We start from the raw sequence: 18,980 nt of genomic DNA, 5'->3' as shown, positions 1-18,980 counted from the left end.
TAGATAGATGGACAAAAATAATAATAATAATAATAATAGATTTTATTTATAAGCGCCTTTCAAGACACCCAAGGACACTTTACAATAACAAAAAACACAAAATAATACGGGTTGAGCAGCGGCAGCCAAAACGCGCCAGCGTTCACTCAACCCAAAAGTCAGAAACAAGGGAGGGACAGGGGGAGAAAAAAAAACCCACGCTCGAACTACCCTCATTTGAGGATAATTTGAGTGAGGCAAAAAACTCCTGCACAAGCATATGACAGTTACAACAGGTCACAAGACATAAACAATGAAGACGGTGAAACAAGGAAATGTATGAGGGAGGGGGTGATGGTGGGGGACTAGCTTCCGTGCGTACTTTCATCAGGGGAAGGTCGAGATAGCAGATGTTGTTTTGGTAGCAGGCTGCCCAAGAATTTAAGACAGCCTAAAATGCATGATAAAACAACCTTGCGACCGATTCTGTGAAATTTCTCACGGCAAAAATGATAACCTTCACCACTCACCGCTGTGTAGTCCAATTTGACGCCTGTTCATTGTAGTTGAATTTTTATCCTAGGAGGGAAAAAAATTGTAAGGCAATCCCAATTTGTGTGATTTTTAAAGACTAGTTTCAAGGTCATGGAGGAAGTTTGGACAGAGCTCACCGGGTTTGCATCACCTTAGATGAGGGGAGAGTGCGTGGGGGGGAAATCCTGGAGGAGAAGACTGCCAGCTACAGCAGCGAGCGATGATAAAATAATAATCTAGGGCAGCAGCTCCCCAGTTTTGTCCTTTCAAACAAACGCCGACGCTGGCGTGCGCAGGAGGAAACACGCACAGCCAGCGACGCAGGCACAAACACACCTGGGCCTGCACGCCCCGCACGACAAAAGGCCCATTTTCTACTCCTCAACCGCGCGCTAATGGTACCGACATGCACACTCGCGGATTCCAGAAGCCGAATTTGAAAATTCAATTCCTTTCCTTCGGATTCAGGTCGCTGTTTTATAGATCAAAGTTACAAGTGACATAACTACGCAGCGCTTTTCTAATACTGTAACAAATGACGCCAAGTGTTAAAAAAGGTTTGGGATTTTAAAAGACAGATTTTGAAGTTTGGAGTAGAGTTGTTTTACACTCCAGAAGAATATGCACATGCAGTGTATGTATGGTAAAAACTAACCATGTTGCAAAAGAATGGAAAACTCTAGAACATACCCTTGTTCCTGGTAAAAGAAGAGAGTCTACTCTTTGTTTAGTTGGGCTTGGTGCTCATGTTGTCACCATATATCATTCAAAATGCTCCGAGACCGCCAGCAACTTGGAGAACTCTGCTTTGGAAATGACTGGCAGTGAATGAGGTCAAATGCAAGCTCTCCAATGTGAGGTTCTGAAGCCAAAACGTGCTTTGTCAGTGTAAAATCTTGAAGCCATCCTCAACGTGATCATCAAGACGTGCCTTTGGGCAAACTCAATGCATAAGTCAACAAGTTCTCATCATTTTCATCTCGTCTTCTTCGTTTCAGGTACGATTGCTGGTTCGCCCTCCGGTTCTAGTAAGTAACAATGCAAAGCAGAGGAAATTTTCTCCTTTCCCTTCCCTGTCTTCTTTTGCACCGTTTTTCCAAGTTTGAACCACATCGGGAGACGCTCCCGACACTCCCACCCCTGCAGTCACTCGCTTCTCCTCCCCTTACAAGTCCTCTCCCTCTCTCTCTCTTTTTCCATCTCCGCTTCATTATTGATAGGCCCCTCTGTCGGCCAAGTCCTTTCATCGCCGCACATCACACAATCCTGCTCAGGAGGAATTCTTCCACAGTTTGGTTTTCAGACTACAGACGTTGACGGATTGAAGAAAAAGGGAGTGGAGAGCAGACAGTTGGTAAAGTTGGTGGTGCTAGGGGGAGGGGGGGGGGAGAAAAAGAGAATGCCAGCATATGTATGTGATTCCGGGTGAAGGGCTTGGGAGGGGGGCGAGAATAAAAAGTGCGAGCTGATTAGTGATTCTCTCTGTGGAGAGTCTCTCAGGCTAGTAGCTCTTCCACACAAGCCGGCGTCAAAGTGGTGACATTGACTCTGGCTTTTATGCACACGGCCCCCCTTTCGCACTGCATAAAAGGCACCGACGCAGAATGGGTGGACCCGAGTCCATCTATGGCAATTTTGCACTTTCAGAGCAAGTAGCATAGGCGTGGCACCGCCTGTGTGGACTAACTGTTTGCCCAGTCACTGTTCTGGATACAGGGAATGTCGCTATGTATCACAGGGAATATGGTTCATAACCACCCACGGGAGTGTTGATATGTCAGAAATGTTCGCAAGGTCAGTGTTCCAAAGCATGCGAGTGCTTGACAAAAGTAAACCTGTTGCGGCAATAACCCCAAGTTCGCCATCTTCTGTGTGAAATGCTGTGCAGAGTATTTTTCAAAATCATTACGCATCGACATCTGGGTCACACTGAATCCCTGTAGATTTGTAAGCCTCCCCTTGTTTTAGCTCCTGCATAGAGAACTGAATATATCATCAAGCCTTCAGTGCCCGAGTGGGCCACTGTACACACGTCGGGCATATGGCGCACCGGGGCCCGACGTACAGATCACATACCGAGGTCTTTGGGGCTCGAGTGGTCACCACAAACGTGCCGATTAATATAACTCGTCACATTAGCGGCCCGGCTACGTCAGTGACCGTGCGAGATTAGGTTGGCAGGACAATCTGATCCAGCGAGCCCACATCCCATTGGTCAGCTGAACAGATGGGCAAGGGCGGAAGGGTCAGAGCCACCAAACCCAACTCATGTATTACACTAACAAACCCGCCCCACCCACCATAACCCCGACTTGATCTTCTCCAACACAGACTGACTGACTACATGTGCAGTGGAACATATTTTATGTACATCTACCCTTTGATTTTGTGGACCTTAAGCAGGGCAGAATTCAGCTCCTAATGTCACTTTGACATAGTTCATTGGCCCCAAAGATGGTGCCAAAGCACAACTTTTATATGACACGTCCTGCGACGTTTTATAAGGAGCACAAAAACAGTAAATTGACTAGTTTTGTCAACAGTTGACCTGCGATTGGCTGGATATTCCAGCTTCCTCCCTTGTTCCGAAATCATACATGTTCTTTGCAATAATATACTGTGGCACCACGAGTCTAAACACAGTATTCTGATTAGTATTGCATTTGTGAAATATGAATTAAACAGATTAAGGCACCTATTTTGATTCATGTAAGGAGGTTGACATTTTGCCCAGCATCGCCCCCTGCTGTCAACTTTTGAAACAGCCCTTGGGCTCGCATTGTGAATGTTGCGAAATCAATAACAAGAAATCACGAGATGGCGCCAAAGCTCTACTTTTATCTTCGACAGGGCTCTAGCGTCATTCCATGGCACTGTCGGGCATTTCAGACATAGTACCAAAAAAAATGAAATAGATTCTAAAAACAAAAGCGCTAAGGTCTCATGCAATGGCGGTGCATTCATCCTGAAAATGTTGGCAGAATTCCGAGCGAACTATCTGCCCACTTGCCCTTCTAATCAAAGCCTGCATGTTTAGTTTTTTTTTTTTTTTGAAACACCAAAAGTCCACACTGCCTGGGACAGAGCACGATGATGGGAGCATGCCTGGAAAATCATGTAACGCATTAAAAAAAAGTGTCCATGCCATTGTTAAGGCTTGCAACGTTAAACGGCGGGCGGCCGACTCGCAATGTCTTCATTAGCCGGTGGCCGAATGAACACCGTACCTCGGTGCCGTAATAAGACATGAGGATGCTGCGAGTGACAGGTGGCATTAGGGCAATGATTGCGAGCGTTTGTCGGGGCGGCGTGACAAATGATCTCATTATATGCAAATGCACTAAGAGTGCGTCCATGTGTGTGCGAGCAAGGAGGAAAAGCACATGAGCTGTGTGCTCACTTAAGGCTGTGTGTGTCTGTGTCTGCGTGTGCGTTCTGAGACAGCCCTTCTGCACAGTCAGACAGGCAGGCACCTGTCAAATAACTGCACATTAAATCCGCTTCCATTCCCATAACCCATTTAAGAAAATACAATCTAACCATATAGTAGGTCATTCTATCTATTTTCCATAGCGCTTGTTCTCATTAGGGTGGCATGTGAGCACGAGGTGCCTACCCCAACTGACTTTGGAGCGAGAAGTGGGATACACTCTGCACTGGTCACCAACCAATTGCAGGACATGTACAGGAAGACAAAAACAAGAATTTACGCTCAGTTATTCTCCAAGAAACTCACAAACTCTTTTTGTGTTCCTGACTGAGCACTCAACTTTTGCGGAGTCTTGTGGCATTTTGCTGCCAAGGAACTACTGTATTTCCGAGTGAAATGAAGACCTTCATTTAGTGAGTATCTTTTGGCACCTTCGTGCCAAGGATTTATGTTGAGTTGTGTTGTAGAGTTTATTTTTGATAAAAGTAGTGCTTTGCCGCCATCATTTGACATGCTGGTGCCAATCAACTATATGTCAAAGTGAATTGAGAAGCTTCATTTAGACAAAAGTAGTGCTTTACCATCGGGATGTTTGATACCACTTTTGTTCAGACTGATACCAGGATTCATTCTTTGCTTACGAGAGGTTGACATTGTTTTGGGGAAGGTTGTCAAGTTTACCTTTCATCATGGGATTGGGATGGTACAGGATAAAAAGTTCACAGGGGGCAGACGGGATCAGGATTATCCAGTAAATTTGTTTATTTAACCCCCCAACTGGGAGCGGAACGAGAGTGGGAGTCATTATGAACGGGAGCAGGATGGGATGGGAGTTGGTTCCGCCAAGACAGGACTTTTTTTTTTTTTTTTTTAAACAATGGATGATACGGGATTTGAAAATCCACTCCTGTGTCATACTCAATTTGTAGCTCACCAATACTGCTATTAGCCTTTTAATAAAATGACAAAAAAATTGTCAAACCCTTTCTTTCTGATGCAGATGATGATGCGCCCATGTGTCAAACTGCCGGAGGTATTTGGTAAACTAGTCCCAAGAAGGACTTACCCAATGTCAGATTTTTATGTATCGGTAGCCGGTATCGCCACTGCATGACCAGCCTCGTCCCAATTGTGTCACAAGCTGTTACAGTAACGCTTCGCTCGCAGTGGAAATTGCACTGCTCTCGTACTTATGACTAATTAATAATAGAGCACTCCACTAGGGGTTAAGGGCCAATTAATATTTGTCGTGATATAAAAACAATCGGACACCCCACACTTCCACCACCAAGTCCCTTCGATTAGGGCCCCAACCATGGGGTCTTTTATTTTATTTACTTATTTTCAAAACTTTATTGTGTGAACGCCAAAGTCATTTCCCATTCCGCATTTTTCACTGGATTTACAAAATCAAGGAAATCCATTCAAATAAAGTAATATTTAAAAAAATGGAGCAATGAACACACCGTGATGCCCTGGAAACTGGCTAGCAGAGCCACAATCGTTGATGATCTTTCAGCCATTTATTTAACAGGACAAACAAAACACACGCTCCTGACGTCACTCACTAGGCCGTGCCCGTTAAGGCTTAAAAAAAGCATAAAATTTGATAAAGGCTTTTGACATAGAGTGCAAAACATCATTTTATGGCCACATTAGCCTTTAAGACGATTCTCTGTAGGGTTAAAATAAATAAATAAATGGAAAATCTCCCAGCAATGGGAGGCTTATGGAACAGCTTTGGAGTTCAGTCTTTGTCAGCAGTGTGAAATCACACTTCACACTGTGTGAACGCTCATCATGTGTGCGTGCATGTGTGTGTTTGAAGGAGAAAAAAAAAAGGGAGGAAGAGGCGCTCTCTAGATAAACAATCTGAGGCAGCATCTCCTATGCTAATTCACTAGCTCGCTCAGCAGCTCCTCGTTGCATTTACATGATGTGCCCTCGTGTAACTGATGCGGCTCAGCTTCAAAAAAGAAAGGAAAAAAGCCTTGAACAATTACAAGCACCTGGAATCTCTCCCAGTACATTTGCATGGATGCATAGAAGCATGAATGTACTGTACATAAAGTATGTGCAAGGCAACTTCAAGCTGCATTGTGTAATATCTATCTCCCCCTTGTGGAGCGTTGTTGTACTGTTGTTTTTGGATGAACTGACGGAGTGAATCCCCATTTACCCCAGCCAGGGATTATGCTCCAGACTCATAAATCAAAGTACTACTGTATTTGAAATCACTTCCAATGGAGGTAAAAATCTGATTTATAAATGGAACAAGCCGTAGTTTCGAGTGCAGCCTTTTCAAACCTGATTCTGACTGCTGTTTTCCCACAGTAGTTTATCGCTACTGAAACAGTATGGACTCACACACACGTGTGTGTGTGTGTATGAATGGTGATGCTTTGATGAGATAAAGCAATGGCGTTGTGCCAGTCATGTGAGATGATGACGACAATGATGATACGGCCGCGGAAAAAACAGCTGCTGGAACCCCGGGGAGGACGTAGGGGGTGGAGCGTGGGCGAGTGAAATTTGCCCAGAAGAAAGATGCTTACAGGATACCCTGCTCCGAAGAGAAGCCACTGGAGACAAGCATGGCTCGTGCGAAAATACCTCGAGGGGGTGTCGAACACAGATGGAGGCATGCGGCGTATTGGTCTCTAGTGGGCTGCTAAGCTGTGGCCACTCAACAACGTGTAATTCGCCTTACATGAATACGCAAGAGGCTACGGGAAAATTTGTACAGCTCACAACTTGACAAGTTCAAAATAATACTCAGCCTTGGTTACGTGTTCTCTCCCCAATTAAAACGCCGGCAGAAACTGTCTCAACATGAGTTTCACTTGATATTCATGGGACTCGACTTAGCTCAGACATGACCTACATGAGTGCAGGATGATGTCAGGTGTTTGTATTGATGTTTTACTTTGCAATCACCAAACGGATAGCTTCCGAGCTAATTTAGCCATCCTGGATCAGATGAAATGTAAAACACTGTAACAGAAATCAACTCTTGAGAGTGTAAGCTTGTCTTCAAAACAAATCCAATGAGCATGCTGTGGTCTCATGAGCAAGTTCAAGGTTTGACGATAGGCTACATGCTGAAAATTTGACAAAAGTCACGTGTTTTAACAGGTTGATTAGCTACACGTTTAACAATCCAGCAGGCTTGTCATCCGACAATGAAAACACAACAAAGACGTTTCAACTTTATGAACACGCGTGAGGAGTAGCAAGCTCCATCTGAACTAGATTCCCGTCTCTCTCCTAAGCGCACAGTCGCCCTGAGAACTTGATGCAAAGGATTCTGGGAAATGCAAAACACCCCCTGGGTAAAACATAACATGGAAAAATGCAGGAGGAGAAAAAAGGGTGGAAAGGAAGGGGAAAAGTTGACATCGTTAAAAATGCAAAAGTAGGATGTAGGTCCAGGCTGCTCTTTCGAGGCTATATTGATTCCAGGGGTTCTATGCAAGGTATACTTGTGAGAAGACGTTACAGAATATCGTTTTTCAAATCTTAAAATGAGAAGCCTTACAATGAGAAGAAAAAAAAATCAACATATTTGCTCGTCAATGCCATTTCAGTCTCTCACACACTTGCAGAGCATGAGACCCAAGACTCATTTGAACACGAGGAAGACAAACATCAAAGAGTTACCCTTCCCCATGAGGATCATAGACGAGGGACAACAACCTCATTTGAGGCCAAGAAAGGAAGAAAAGATGAATGTAATGGCATTTCCCATAGATGCATCGTTCGAGACGTTAGAAACCCTTCCCTCAAACCTTACGACTCAGCTTGGGTCTAAATTACCTTTTTGCAGTGTTATTTTCTCATGTGCTGGAGGAACATGAGACTCGTGACCACAAAGATCGTTTTTCATCTCTCCATGGGGACCGCAGGGAGGTTCCCAATGAAAAACAAGGTGAAAGTAAAGGTATGACTTTTAAAATGCTGTAGATGCAGTGATGTAGAAAGTAGACGCCCTCTTTCATTAAACCTAACAACTCAGCTTGAGTGTAAATCTTCATTTTTCTAAGTGTTAGTTTCTCATGTGCTTGAGAAACATGACACTCACGGGCTCAAAGGAACTTTCTCATCTCACCATGAGGACGATCCCAGTGAAAGTGATGGTATGACTTTTCAAAGTAGTGAAAGAAACGACTATAGCAGTCTCTCATCTTGGAAATGAGAATGTACATGAGAATCATTTCCTCAATGAGCCTTAAAATGAGAATGTGTATTAACACCTTTGCTTGTCGATGGCATTTCAGTCTCTCGTGCACTTGAGGAACATGAGACTCACAGCCACAGAGGCACTTCCTCATCCGAACACGGGGAAGACAAACACAAAAGACTTTCCCTTCCTCATGAGAAACATGGCCATGGGACAACAACCACATTTGAACATGAAACAAAAAGAAGCGCTAAAGGTATTACCATCCCCTATAGATGCAGCACCGTTTAAAGTAGAAATGCTTTCCCAAGACCTTAAAACCTACCTAGAAATGTAAATCATTTTTCTTATAAGGTTAGCATGAGTCTCACGTTCATGAGACTCATGACCACAAAAGCACTTTCTCATCTCACCAGGAGGATGTTCCCAACAAAAGACAAATTTATCGTGATGGTTGAAGTTTTCAAAGTAATCTGCTAGTTACTATCGCAGACTCTTGGAGATGAGAATGTACAAAGTACATGAGAATCATTCTATCAGCAAGTGCACAAAAAAGAAAAAAAAAACAACTGATCAACATCTTTGTTTGTCAATTGTATTTCAGTCCCTCACGCACTTCAGGCGCATGAAAGTCATAGCCACAGAGGCACTTTCACACCTGAACACGAGGAAGGCAAAAGTAGAAGAGTTTCCGTTCCTCATGAGAATCATGGCCATGCGACAGCAACCTCATTTGATCATGAGACGGAAACGATAACTGGAGGTATTGTCATCTCCCATAGATGTAGCGTTGTAGAGAGTAGAAACCCCTCTGCTTGAATTTAAATGTTCTTTTTTTATCGTGTTAGTTTCTAATGGGCCGCAGGATCATGAGAGTCGTGGCCACGAAAGTACTTTCTCCTCCGAGCACGAGGAGGATGGGGAGGGCAAGGACAAACAAAAAGAAGCTGAAAGTAAGAGTATCACAGTTGAATGTACAGCAGTAGTTTTAGTAGAAGTAGCACTGTTGGTACAAGTTAGCTCTACCTATGTAAATTGTGTCATGGTTATGATCATCAAAGACAGACCTCTGGTTTCCCATAAGCATGAGGAAAATGAGACTTATGGCCACAAACATGCTTTCTCATTTGAGCATGAGGATGAAGTTGAGGAAGGAGGCAACCAAAAGAGAGGTATCCTTTTTTTTTTTTTTTTGATGGTATGAGTAGTGAAATGCAACCTTGCCTTCCTTTTAATGACAGTTTACCACAAGTCTGAGAGACATGGCCATGAGACTCATGGACACAGTATTTTCTCATATGTGCTTGAGAATGAAATGGAAGGTGAGGAAATGTCACTCAAAGTGAAACGATATGTATATGCTTTGAGTCTAGCATGATGGAAATATCAATTTTTGTCCATGACAGTTTCCCAAAGGTCAAAGGGACATGCACATGTGGCTCATGGCCACAACAGCCATTTCTCCTCTGAACATGAGAATGGCAGAAAGGATGAGGAAGAACACAGTCGAATGAGTGGTATTTTTGTGCATTCCAGTCGTAGTGAGCATTGTACTGTCATTTTTTTAAAGATGGAAACTTGCACTCTTGTTCTGTTTGTCCATCACATAGTTCCCCACAGGTCTGAGAGACATGGGCATGAGACTCGAGCACACAGTACTTTCTCATCTGACCATGAGAATGACAGAGCAGGTGAAGAGGATGACAAAGTCAAAAGAGGGGTTCCTTTAAGAATCTGGCATCATAACGTGGACTCTGGTTCTGTCCACGACTCAGTTTTGCATTGGTCTGAAGGACATGGACATGAAACTCACAGCCACAAGAGACATTTCTCATCCGAGATTGAGAATGGCAGCCATGGTGAGCAAGAAGATAGCCATGCTGGCATTTTTTTTAAGGTGGAAACTTGAACTCTTGCTTTGTTTGTCCATCATATACTGTAGATTCACACAGGTCTGAGGGGCATGGGCATGAGAGCCACGGACTTCGTACGTTCTCATCTTTGAATGAGAATGACAGGGAAGGTGCGGAATCACTCAGCTAAAGTTCAATGGGAGGTGGCATTTGAGTCTAGAAAGACACAAACTGTTTTACTTTTCCGTGACAGTCTCTCACAAGTCTGATGGACGTGGGCATGGGACTCATAGCCACAATGGTTATTTCTCATCTGAGAATGAGAATGACAGAGAAGGTGAGGATGAAGACCCTCAAAGCCAAATGAGAGCCATCTCGCAAAATGAAAACTGGCACTCCTGTTTTGCTTTTCCGTGACAGTTTCCCACAAGTCTGAGAGACATGGGCTTGAAACTCATGACCACAATGATCATGTCTCATCTATGCCTAAGAAAGAAGACAAAGGTGAGGAGTAAGTCTGCCAAAGGGAACTAAACGACACTATTTTAGAATGTAGCAAGACAAAAACTTGCACACATGTTTTGCTTTGCCGTGACAGTCTCCCACAAGTCTGAGGACCATGGACATGAAACTCACGGTCACAGTCATTTCTCTGAGCATGAGGACGACAGACACGGTATTATTTTCAAGTTCAGTTGCAGCAAGCCAAGCAATAAGCTACAACTTGCACTCTGGTTTCGCTTGGTTACATAGTTGCCCACAATTCTGCAGGACATGCACATGAGACACATGGTCACAGTGGCTATTTCTTATCTGAGCATAAGAATGGCAGACAAGGTGAGGAAGAACTCGGCCAAATGAGAGGTATTGTATCAAAAAAGGATCAGATAAATTGTACATCTCGCTTAAATGCAGTGTTCTTCATTTACAGTAGATGCTAAGGCAGTGGTGGGCAAACTACGGCCCGTGGGCCGAATCCGGCCCGTTGGTCTTTTTAATCCGGCCTGCCGAAGGTTGGTCCACAATTAAGGTTCGATCTGAATGATTGCATTCATTTCAATTGGACTTGTAATGACAGGCATTTCACCGCCAGGTGGCGCATTGACTTGAAGTTGCAGAACACGGGGGGGCGGGGCAATCTTTTTGACCACCTAGTATTTTGACCACCTAGTACCCCTGTATCACTCTACTTCTACTGGTCTGATCACAACCCATCTGCAGCGATGCACAGACTAAAATAGGTCATCAACAACACTTTTGTCATTTAAAAAAAGGATATTAATACCGTACTTTCATGCTTTTGTTCTGTTGATGTTTGATATGGACTGTCAACAAATGCAGTTTTTTTTTTAATGTACCATAGCTCGTGCTGACCTGGCCCTTCTGTCAAATTTTAAAAGTCAATGCGGCCCCCGAGCCAAAAAGTTTTCCCACCCCTGTGCTAAGGTATGTCAAGGCATTTGGAAAGTAGTACAGAGATGCAACAAAAACTCTTTTCATCACTGAGTGGAGAGGGGGGCAGGCAGGCTAAGCCTTAACTGCCACATAGTGTGGTGTCCGCCGATTTTATTTGAGGCGATGATGGTGTCCCTGCATTGCCTGTTCAGTTGTGACCCAATAATGAGGCACGAGATATATTCAACATATCACAGTGTAAAAAAGGAGGCCTTGGACAGACAGAAAAAAAGATTTCCTGCGGTGACAGCTACTACTATCAACTTATTCACAAAAGAGTAGCATCATTGTTATTCCGCCTGAGGGCCAAGAGGAGTGAAGTTTGTCGACTGTTTGTCTGTGTAGATTCTCAGTCATCCAGGTCATGGAAATCGTTGAGCATTGAATCAAAGGAAGGTCAATGTATGTTTGAGTTCTATGAAGAGTTTCACCTTTATTCCAATTCATTTCCATGTATTTCTAACTCTGGCGGGAGGGGGACCGGGCAAACAATTCAACACATCCGTGACAATCATCCGAGTCCTTTAGATTCCGTGACTGTTACTTTTTACTGTACAACAGAACAGTGCACCTCAATTTATTGTGGGAAATAAGTGCCAGACCGAGCCGCGCGGATTTGGACGTATATCCTGCGATAAGCGAGAGTTCCGGGGGGAACAAGATTTTACTCTTCAGCTGCGCAGCCTATACTTTTTTTTGTTGTGTCAATGACAATAGCGGCTGTTTCAGTCTTCCACAATCTTAGAGAACACTCCCAGGAGAGGCACAGTCACAAATCAACAAGTTCTGCTGACAAGGAGAGGCATCGACACAGAAAGCCCGAGAGGAAAGGTATCTCATTGTAAGATGCATAGTATGAAATAGCTGCATGATTTGCTGGGATTTGAAAATAAACGGGAAGGAGAAGGATTTGTGTTTTGGAAGGGGGGACGGGGGGCTGTCGTAAAGCATTAGACGTTGCTGTCTTGCCAATCTATTCCAGTAAAACAGCCTGCACTCATGTGTTCCACGTCGATACAAATTGATTTTCAAGATGTTGCTGCTTTGTAGCGCACCACGGTGAGAGTGATGGAGGCGGTCATGAAACGCCGGACTCCTTTGGGAACCATCATGAAGACGGGGAGGAGGAGGAGAGGAGAGAGAAAAAGCAGAAAGGTAGAACTGAAACAGGCAGCGGATTAGCCATCCATCATATTGGGATTTTGAATCATCAGGATGAGGTCAAAAGGTTATCGGGGTTTTCCTTTCTCTGTGTAAGCCAATGTAGCGGTGCCTTGAGTTATGAGTGACTCTACTTATGAGTTTTTGAGTTATGAACAATTTAGCAAATCATTGGGCAGATTTTTCTGCTCTGAATTGCAGGCAAAATTTCAGCATACGAAGTTCTTTGTGAGCAGTGAAATCAAGTCACTTCACAACAGTTTTTAAATTGGCAGTTCAAAAAAGTAGTTTCAGCTTCTTGAGTTCAAATTTACTGTCAAACTAAACATAAAACAAAGAATTACACATTGTATATTTTAAACACACAACTTAGCCTAGGTTAACGATAACACACAATGGGAAACACCACAGACAAACGAAGCTGGTGTCAGTATTGCGTTAATTATAAACCTTTAAGAAATTGAACAAAATCAGTGCATCAAAACCTGCAAAAGACAAACTTTCAAAACTTCCTAACGAATGGCACCTACAGTATGTGGCCGCGTTCCAAGCAACAGGAAGTCAAGCCGCTAAACTCACAAGTGTCACAGGCATCCATTATGAACAAAAGGGCAATAAAACAAAAGGGGTCATAAAAGCTCAAACGTTGCTCTGAGAAAATGGCAGGAATCAATTCCAATCATCACAATTAACTGGGTAAGATTATTAAGTGGCACCTTAACCAATGGGTTTAACTTGTTCTGTGACCATGCTCCTATCTTTATTTTTCAAGATTGAAATGAATAGAAATGCATGTAGCTAGTTTCAGACCCATCAACAAGTTTTGTTGGGTTTTTTTTTTATGAAATAAACAGCACTTTCAAAAATATAAACAGCACGATTTGAGCATGATTAATTCATTGCGATGCCTTCTGTTGAGTGTGACTTAGCCACTGGGGGATCAGTTTAAAACAGTCATGGAGACAGAAATGAAGATTTTCACAATTATAGTATGGTTTAGTAAATTGCGGTAATAGTTGCCATTTTTCACAGAGCATAAACAGTATATGCATGAGGATTGTGATATTTTTTTCAATGGGTTTGCTTCAAAGGTTACAACTACCGCAACGATGTTAAGTTTCGTTAGCCCGTCTACTGGATTTCCCATTATGTGTTAGCATTAAGCTAGTGGAGATAAAGTTGTTTGTTTTGAATACACAAAGTGTAGTTCTCTTTGTTTGTATTTTAGATTGACAGTAAACTTGAACTCGAGTGTTTGAAGCCTTTTTTTTTTTTTCAAGAATTGTTCTGCCAATGTTACTGCTTGTTGGAAAAGTGAGTTCGGTGGACTTCGACTGAACAACAGGTCTTATATTGAAAAATTCCATCGGGTAATATACGATTTAGCTTGTGCGGAGAAATGATGTCAGGGTAGCCCTCGCATCCTTACGTTTTTCTGCCGTTTTGAAAATTCCTGCTGTGACTGTAGGATGCAGGACAATGTGCCAACTTGTGGCGAAGCAAACTCTCAAGCGTTTTCTTGCATTCCTCAAGGGCTCCTGAAATTCTTGATGTCAGGCCAGCCTGGGAAAAGACATTTATTTGGAATCATATATGATCATTTCAAAGGTAAGAGACCACGGGGAGGGTCATCCACTACACAGCGGGAGCGTGGCGCAAATCAGAGAAGGTGTGTGTCTGTGATTTAGGTAGCCTTTCATCACATTTTGAAGATCTAGCAGTTTAAAAAAAAATTGTGGAAAAATTCTTCACTCCATTTTTGTTTCATCTTCTATCCCCCCCATGCATCTGAGAATCCTGTGTGGTTGTGTTTGCATTCCATGCATGATCAAGGTAAGTGTAAGCCAATTTGCACACTTAAGCCAGACAACTGTCGAGCTTCGGTTTCATAAAAGCTGCTCGTTAACGAAAAAAAAAAAAAAGATGATAGCTTCCGATTGATAAATAGCAATAAAGCAACATCTTGACTCGTGGCATTGATTCGGCGAACAGGGTCCCGGTGCCTCTCTCAAGTCTGCAGCGTAATTGGCCATTTATATTTAATCAGTGCACTTCTTCCCTCTCGCTCGCTTCTCTCAGTGCTGAGAGAGGCACTTTACGGCACCGCGTTCGCCAACTTCCTTTAAACCTGCTCATTCATAATTCACGCCGCATCGTCCACCAAACAATAATCAAATAATAATGTGACGGCTGATTAAACAGCTAAACCACCACTTTTTAATGCGCATTTAAATGCATATTTGCACAAACATGCCTGGTAAATATCTAAATGTCTAAAAAAAAAATTTTTTTTTAAATCATAATAAATTGAGAGTGATGCCTTGCAGCTGACCGTTGGTCGGAGCCAACTTATGAAGCTTAATAAAACCGTAATTAGGCAGCAGACTTGGTGTGGATAATCGCAACGAGAATGTGGAGCAGTAGCTCTCACTTTAAATGATTGCCAGCTTTTATTTGGGGTGGTTGGGGCCCCGCCCCATCAGCTTATTCACATTGCTATTTAGGATGGAAAACGTCTCACTGTGGCATTTCTTCAAAAGCAGCACTTTGCAAAAGTTTACTAATTTGCTTCCGCCTGGCGGGGCCACTTCGATTCTGTTGACAGGTGATTGCTTTATTTTTTTTCTTAAGTGTACAGCATACCTCCTTTATCACACTTTGGTGTGCCAGTATGTTTCTATTTCGTTTCAGACTGAAGTGTGGCTATCACCATTTGAGATTTTGGGCTCTGCAGGGTTTTTTGGCTGGTTAAGATGCTTGCAGGTTGACATTGGGTCACCCGGCAAGAAGTTTTTCTATCCCCGACTGCCATCCGGTGCCAGTTCGAGAAGCTTTATGGCCGTGAAACTGCTGCCATGCATCGCACAACGTACGCTATCCATGGCAAGTTTCTCGAAACTGGATCTGTTCTTGACACAGCACCCATGCTGGCTACTGCCACTACAGATGAACACACTTAATCCCGAAAGCAGACTATCACACAAAGGCAAGGAACATCCATCCAGAGGGCATCACTGGAACTAAGCAGTAACAAAAGCTTGCTCCAGTGGGTGCTTTGGCAAGTGATAAAACTTTCCTTGTACCGACTCAGGTTGTTGAGCGTCATCACCTTCCTCCCTTGAAGCCTTTGAAAAAGCTAAAGTTGGTGGTAAAGCTTTATGAACTGATCTTATGTTGATGCTGAGTTGCAGTGCGGATCGTCGTTCCCTGGCTTTGCACGATGAAGTGTTTCCATCAGCGGTATCAACAGCAGCGTGGTTTGTCAAGAAGAGATCCTGTTTCAAGAAACTTCCCACGGAGGGCGTCAATTAAATTACGTTGCAGCAGTGCGATGGCAATAAAGCTTCTAAACTTGGCGGTAAACGTCCGTCTGGAGCAGAAAAACCGCAAAGCCTAAGCTACCAAATGCTGATGCCTCATTGTCTGTCCGAATGATACCTGAAACAAAGAAGTTGCCCAATGGACTTCCAGGTGGAAAAAACTCTGACTGACTGTGTTTGCGAAAGCACAGCCAACATCCAGTTGAACTGAAAAATAAAGAGCTTGGGGGTTGCTTTTTTTCCAGGCATACTTGTCGAGGGTTGGTTGTCTTAATGGAAGGAGGACATTGATTTTTCGGAATAGTTGTAGATTGGGCACAATCTGCAATTTGCCACAATTGTCTATGTAGGCCATTATCGTATCTTTTCACGTCCACAGTGGGTTTGGCAAATTTGGCGATCCGTTTTTTGGGCATTCTCAAAGGTGGTGCCAATGGTTCGACAAAGTTGTGGAAAGGGTTGTGGTGGTTTGATCTTTTTTTGGATGTTTTTGTCGAAGGGGTGCGATCGCTTGTTTGATAAAACTTGGAGACAGCAACGCCATGGTGAATCTTGTGCCTGTGTTTTTTGTCGACAGGGGTGCGATCAGTCATTTGGCAAACTTGGCAAAGGTCCGTTTTATGGTGTACTTATCGACAGATGATGTGAATGGCTGTTCGGCAAACTTGTCGACAACGTTGTTGAGGAAAAAAATTTAAATAGGTGATTCATGAGCTTCTAATCAGCTAATGGGTTAATGACATGAAATCACTTCCTTAAACCCAATTACCACTCCGTGAGTTACAGAGCTGCACTGCACGTATGCAAACAAGCATCGAAGGCCGGCAGGCGGGCGGAGGTCCCAACAGTAATCAGTCCAGCAGCCAAGCCGAGTCAGCGAACTGCGTGCGCGTGTCGTAACTGTGAGGGAGTGGTCCGTCTTTATTGAGCCAATATGGGACTCATAAAGCACACCGAGGGCCATCCGTTTGCTCACTGACATCAAAACTTTCCGACATTTATCACTTGCCGCTCTCGAGGAATCTTATTAAGAGTGTGCTGCTCTCCTGTCGCATTCTCTCCACGACTTCCAAGTAAAGCTGGACGGTGCTCTCCCGAGGAATAACTTGAACTTGTCTCACCCCCTTGCTCTTCATTTTCTTTTAGACTGTGAATGCTACGGCCACTCCAACCGCTGCAGCTACCTCGAGTTCCTGAAAATTGTCACGTGCGTCAGCTGCAAGCACAACACCAGGGGCCAGAACTGCCAACACTGCAGACTGGGTTACTTCCGCAACACCTCTGCTGAGTTGGATGACGAGAGCGTCTGCATCGGTGGGAAAACTATGTGTGTGCGTGTCCGTTGAAGAGCAGTTGAGGAAAGGGAAAGACGAACACTCTTGGTGTTTATTCGACAGTAAAACTGAGACATAAGAGAATTAAACATTTTACATTTGTAATCATAGTCAGAACAATTCAGTTGAATTTATCGATTTAAACAGTTCGTGCATCATGATTGTGTGCACGACTTGGCCACCGAGGGCCAGTATAATACATCCGGAAGAGTTTCACTACTACTGTTCGAAGTGACTCTATTTTGAGTATTCGTCATTTTGCACAGAATATATGCCAGTGAGTACTTAATGTCTGTCTGCATGCCTTGCTGCACCATTTGTATTAAAATGCTTGACACATTTAAATGCTGCCACATAGACGCCATTCGTCAAAAATCAAAAATAATTACAAAAAGCCCCCGAGGATTGAAGTCTTGCCCAATGGGAATTTGTGGGCGCAATTTTGCCACTGTCGCACAGGTTGAAATCAGCACGAACGAAAAAGCAACAGAACGCCCCCAACTAAACGAGGCCCCTGGTTGTAATCCCGACATTAATGCGCATGACCCACAAACACACATACCAACCGCATTGCTGTCATATTGCGTAATCTCTACTCTCCAGGCCCACTCTACTTCTGGAAATATTTTACACTCGGTCATGCAATTTTGATTTTAAGCAACAGAGAAACTGTCAGCAACGAGTCAACTCTTTTGCCTCATGATCAAAACGACAAATTATTGGCGAGCGGCTCAGCAGTCAGCTTTAATGAATATGTGAAACGTATTTATGGCGTATTACAAATCCAAAGCCTGATGGGGATCACTCAGTCAGGATTTCGCATTTCAATAAAACCAAAGAGCTCTCTGGCAGATGGTCGTATCAGACAGTGCAGTAATATTAGCCGTTCTTTGCAGAGGATAATGAATATATGCCTGTGAGTAGTGTTAGATATGCCTACATGTGTTACGTGTTTGTGTCCCAATATCAATTCCTTCAAGGGTGACACCGATGCCATTGTATGTTAGCATCAACCTGAGTTATGTGCTTGTTTCAAAAGTCTGACAACTAATTGCTACTGAGGAACACACATCGAGATAGCATTGAACAATGCTCACAGGCACATATATAGTTTGCCGGTTCTCTGGGAACAGTGGATCTTCTTGTGGATCTTCTCAGAATGTAATCGGGCATCTGAGGACAAGCCCTGACTTCGATGGCAACACAATGTCCAGATTGCTTGTCGTGATACAGGAACAATGACTTTGTGTACAAAGGGCGCGCATACTTTAAAGCAAGACAACCTGTCCTGAATATAAATAAAACGTGCGCAAGGCGCATCATTAACAAATGTCTTCCCCTCGCCCTCGTTCGCTTCATCCCCGTCAGAGTGCAACTGCAACCAGATGGGCTCCGTCCACGACCGTTGCAATGGCACGGGCTTCTGCCAGTGCAAAGACGGTGCCACCGGGGCCAAGTGTGACGAGTGTCTGCCGGGCTACTACTGGAAACAAGGCTGTTACCGTAAGTGAACTCCCCTCCCTCACTATACATATACATGCATATATACATTATAAATATATATATATATATATATATATATATACACGCACACACACACACACACACACACATACATACATTCAAGTCACATGGCACTTGGAGAGCCAAGTATGTTTTTGAAGAGGTACTTGGTGTAAATAGTTTGAGAACCACTGGTTAGAGAAAGAGGAGGGGAGGACGGAGAGGAAGCAA

At 43.6% G+C, this 18,980-nt stretch overlaps 1 protein-coding gene across 6 annotated transcripts in view; it reads left to right on the top strand.

Annotated features, from left to right (window-relative positions):
* Window positions 1–18,980, top strand: part of ntng2b (netrin g2b) — a 55,441-nt gene that overhangs the window by 33,939 nt on the left and 2,522 nt on the right. The window contains exons 5-25 of one of the 6 annotated variants that reach the window (XM_086134695.1): window positions 1,512–1,541; window positions 7,531–7,674; window positions 7,770–7,883; window positions 7,987–8,079; window positions 8,221–8,379; window positions 8,728–8,886; window positions 8,972–9,076; window positions 9,185–9,295; window positions 9,365–9,445; window positions 9,530–9,640; window positions 9,734–9,982; window positions 10,066–10,146; window positions 10,230–10,313; window positions 10,397–10,480; window positions 10,575–10,652; window positions 10,730–10,813; window positions 12,161–12,262; window positions 12,482–12,586; window positions 14,126–14,200; window positions 17,059–17,226; window positions 18,615–18,749. In XM_086134695.1, coding sequence (XP_085990821.1) covers window positions 1,512–1,541; window positions 7,531–7,674; window positions 7,770–7,883; window positions 7,987–8,079; window positions 8,221–8,379; window positions 8,728–8,886; window positions 8,972–9,076; window positions 9,185–9,295; window positions 9,365–9,445; window positions 9,530–9,640; window positions 9,734–9,982; window positions 10,066–10,146; window positions 10,230–10,313; window positions 10,397–10,480; window positions 10,575–10,652; window positions 10,730–10,813; window positions 12,161–12,262; window positions 12,482–12,586; window positions 14,126–14,200; window positions 17,059–17,226; window positions 18,615–18,749 — 2,352 coding nt within the window. Of the gene's footprint in view, window positions 1–1,511; window positions 1,542–7,530; window positions 7,675–7,769; window positions 7,884–7,986; window positions 8,080–8,220; window positions 8,380–8,727; window positions 8,887–8,971; window positions 9,077–9,184; window positions 9,296–9,364; window positions 9,446–9,529; window positions 9,983–10,065; window positions 10,147–10,229; window positions 10,314–10,396; window positions 10,481–10,574; window positions 10,653–10,729; window positions 10,814–12,160; window positions 12,263–12,481; window positions 12,587–14,125; window positions 14,201–17,058; window positions 17,227–18,614; window positions 18,750–18,980 lie in introns of all 6 variants that reach the window. The other 5 variants (XM_086134691.1, XM_086134692.1, XM_086134693.1 and 2 more) reach the window with 5 other exon arrangements.

The sequence above is a fragment of the Hippocampus guttulatus genome, chromosome 17 (assembly GCF_054856545.1).
Source record: "Hippocampus guttulatus isolate MCC_2025c chromosome 17, RoL_Hgut_1.0, whole genome shotgun sequence".
Lineage (NCBI taxonomy): Eukaryota > Metazoa > Chordata > Actinopteri > Syngnathiformes > Syngnathidae > Hippocampus > Hippocampus guttulatus.
The sequence above is the reverse complement of the archived record's forward strand: the minus strand, read 5'-3'. Positions and strand labels throughout refer to the sequence as shown.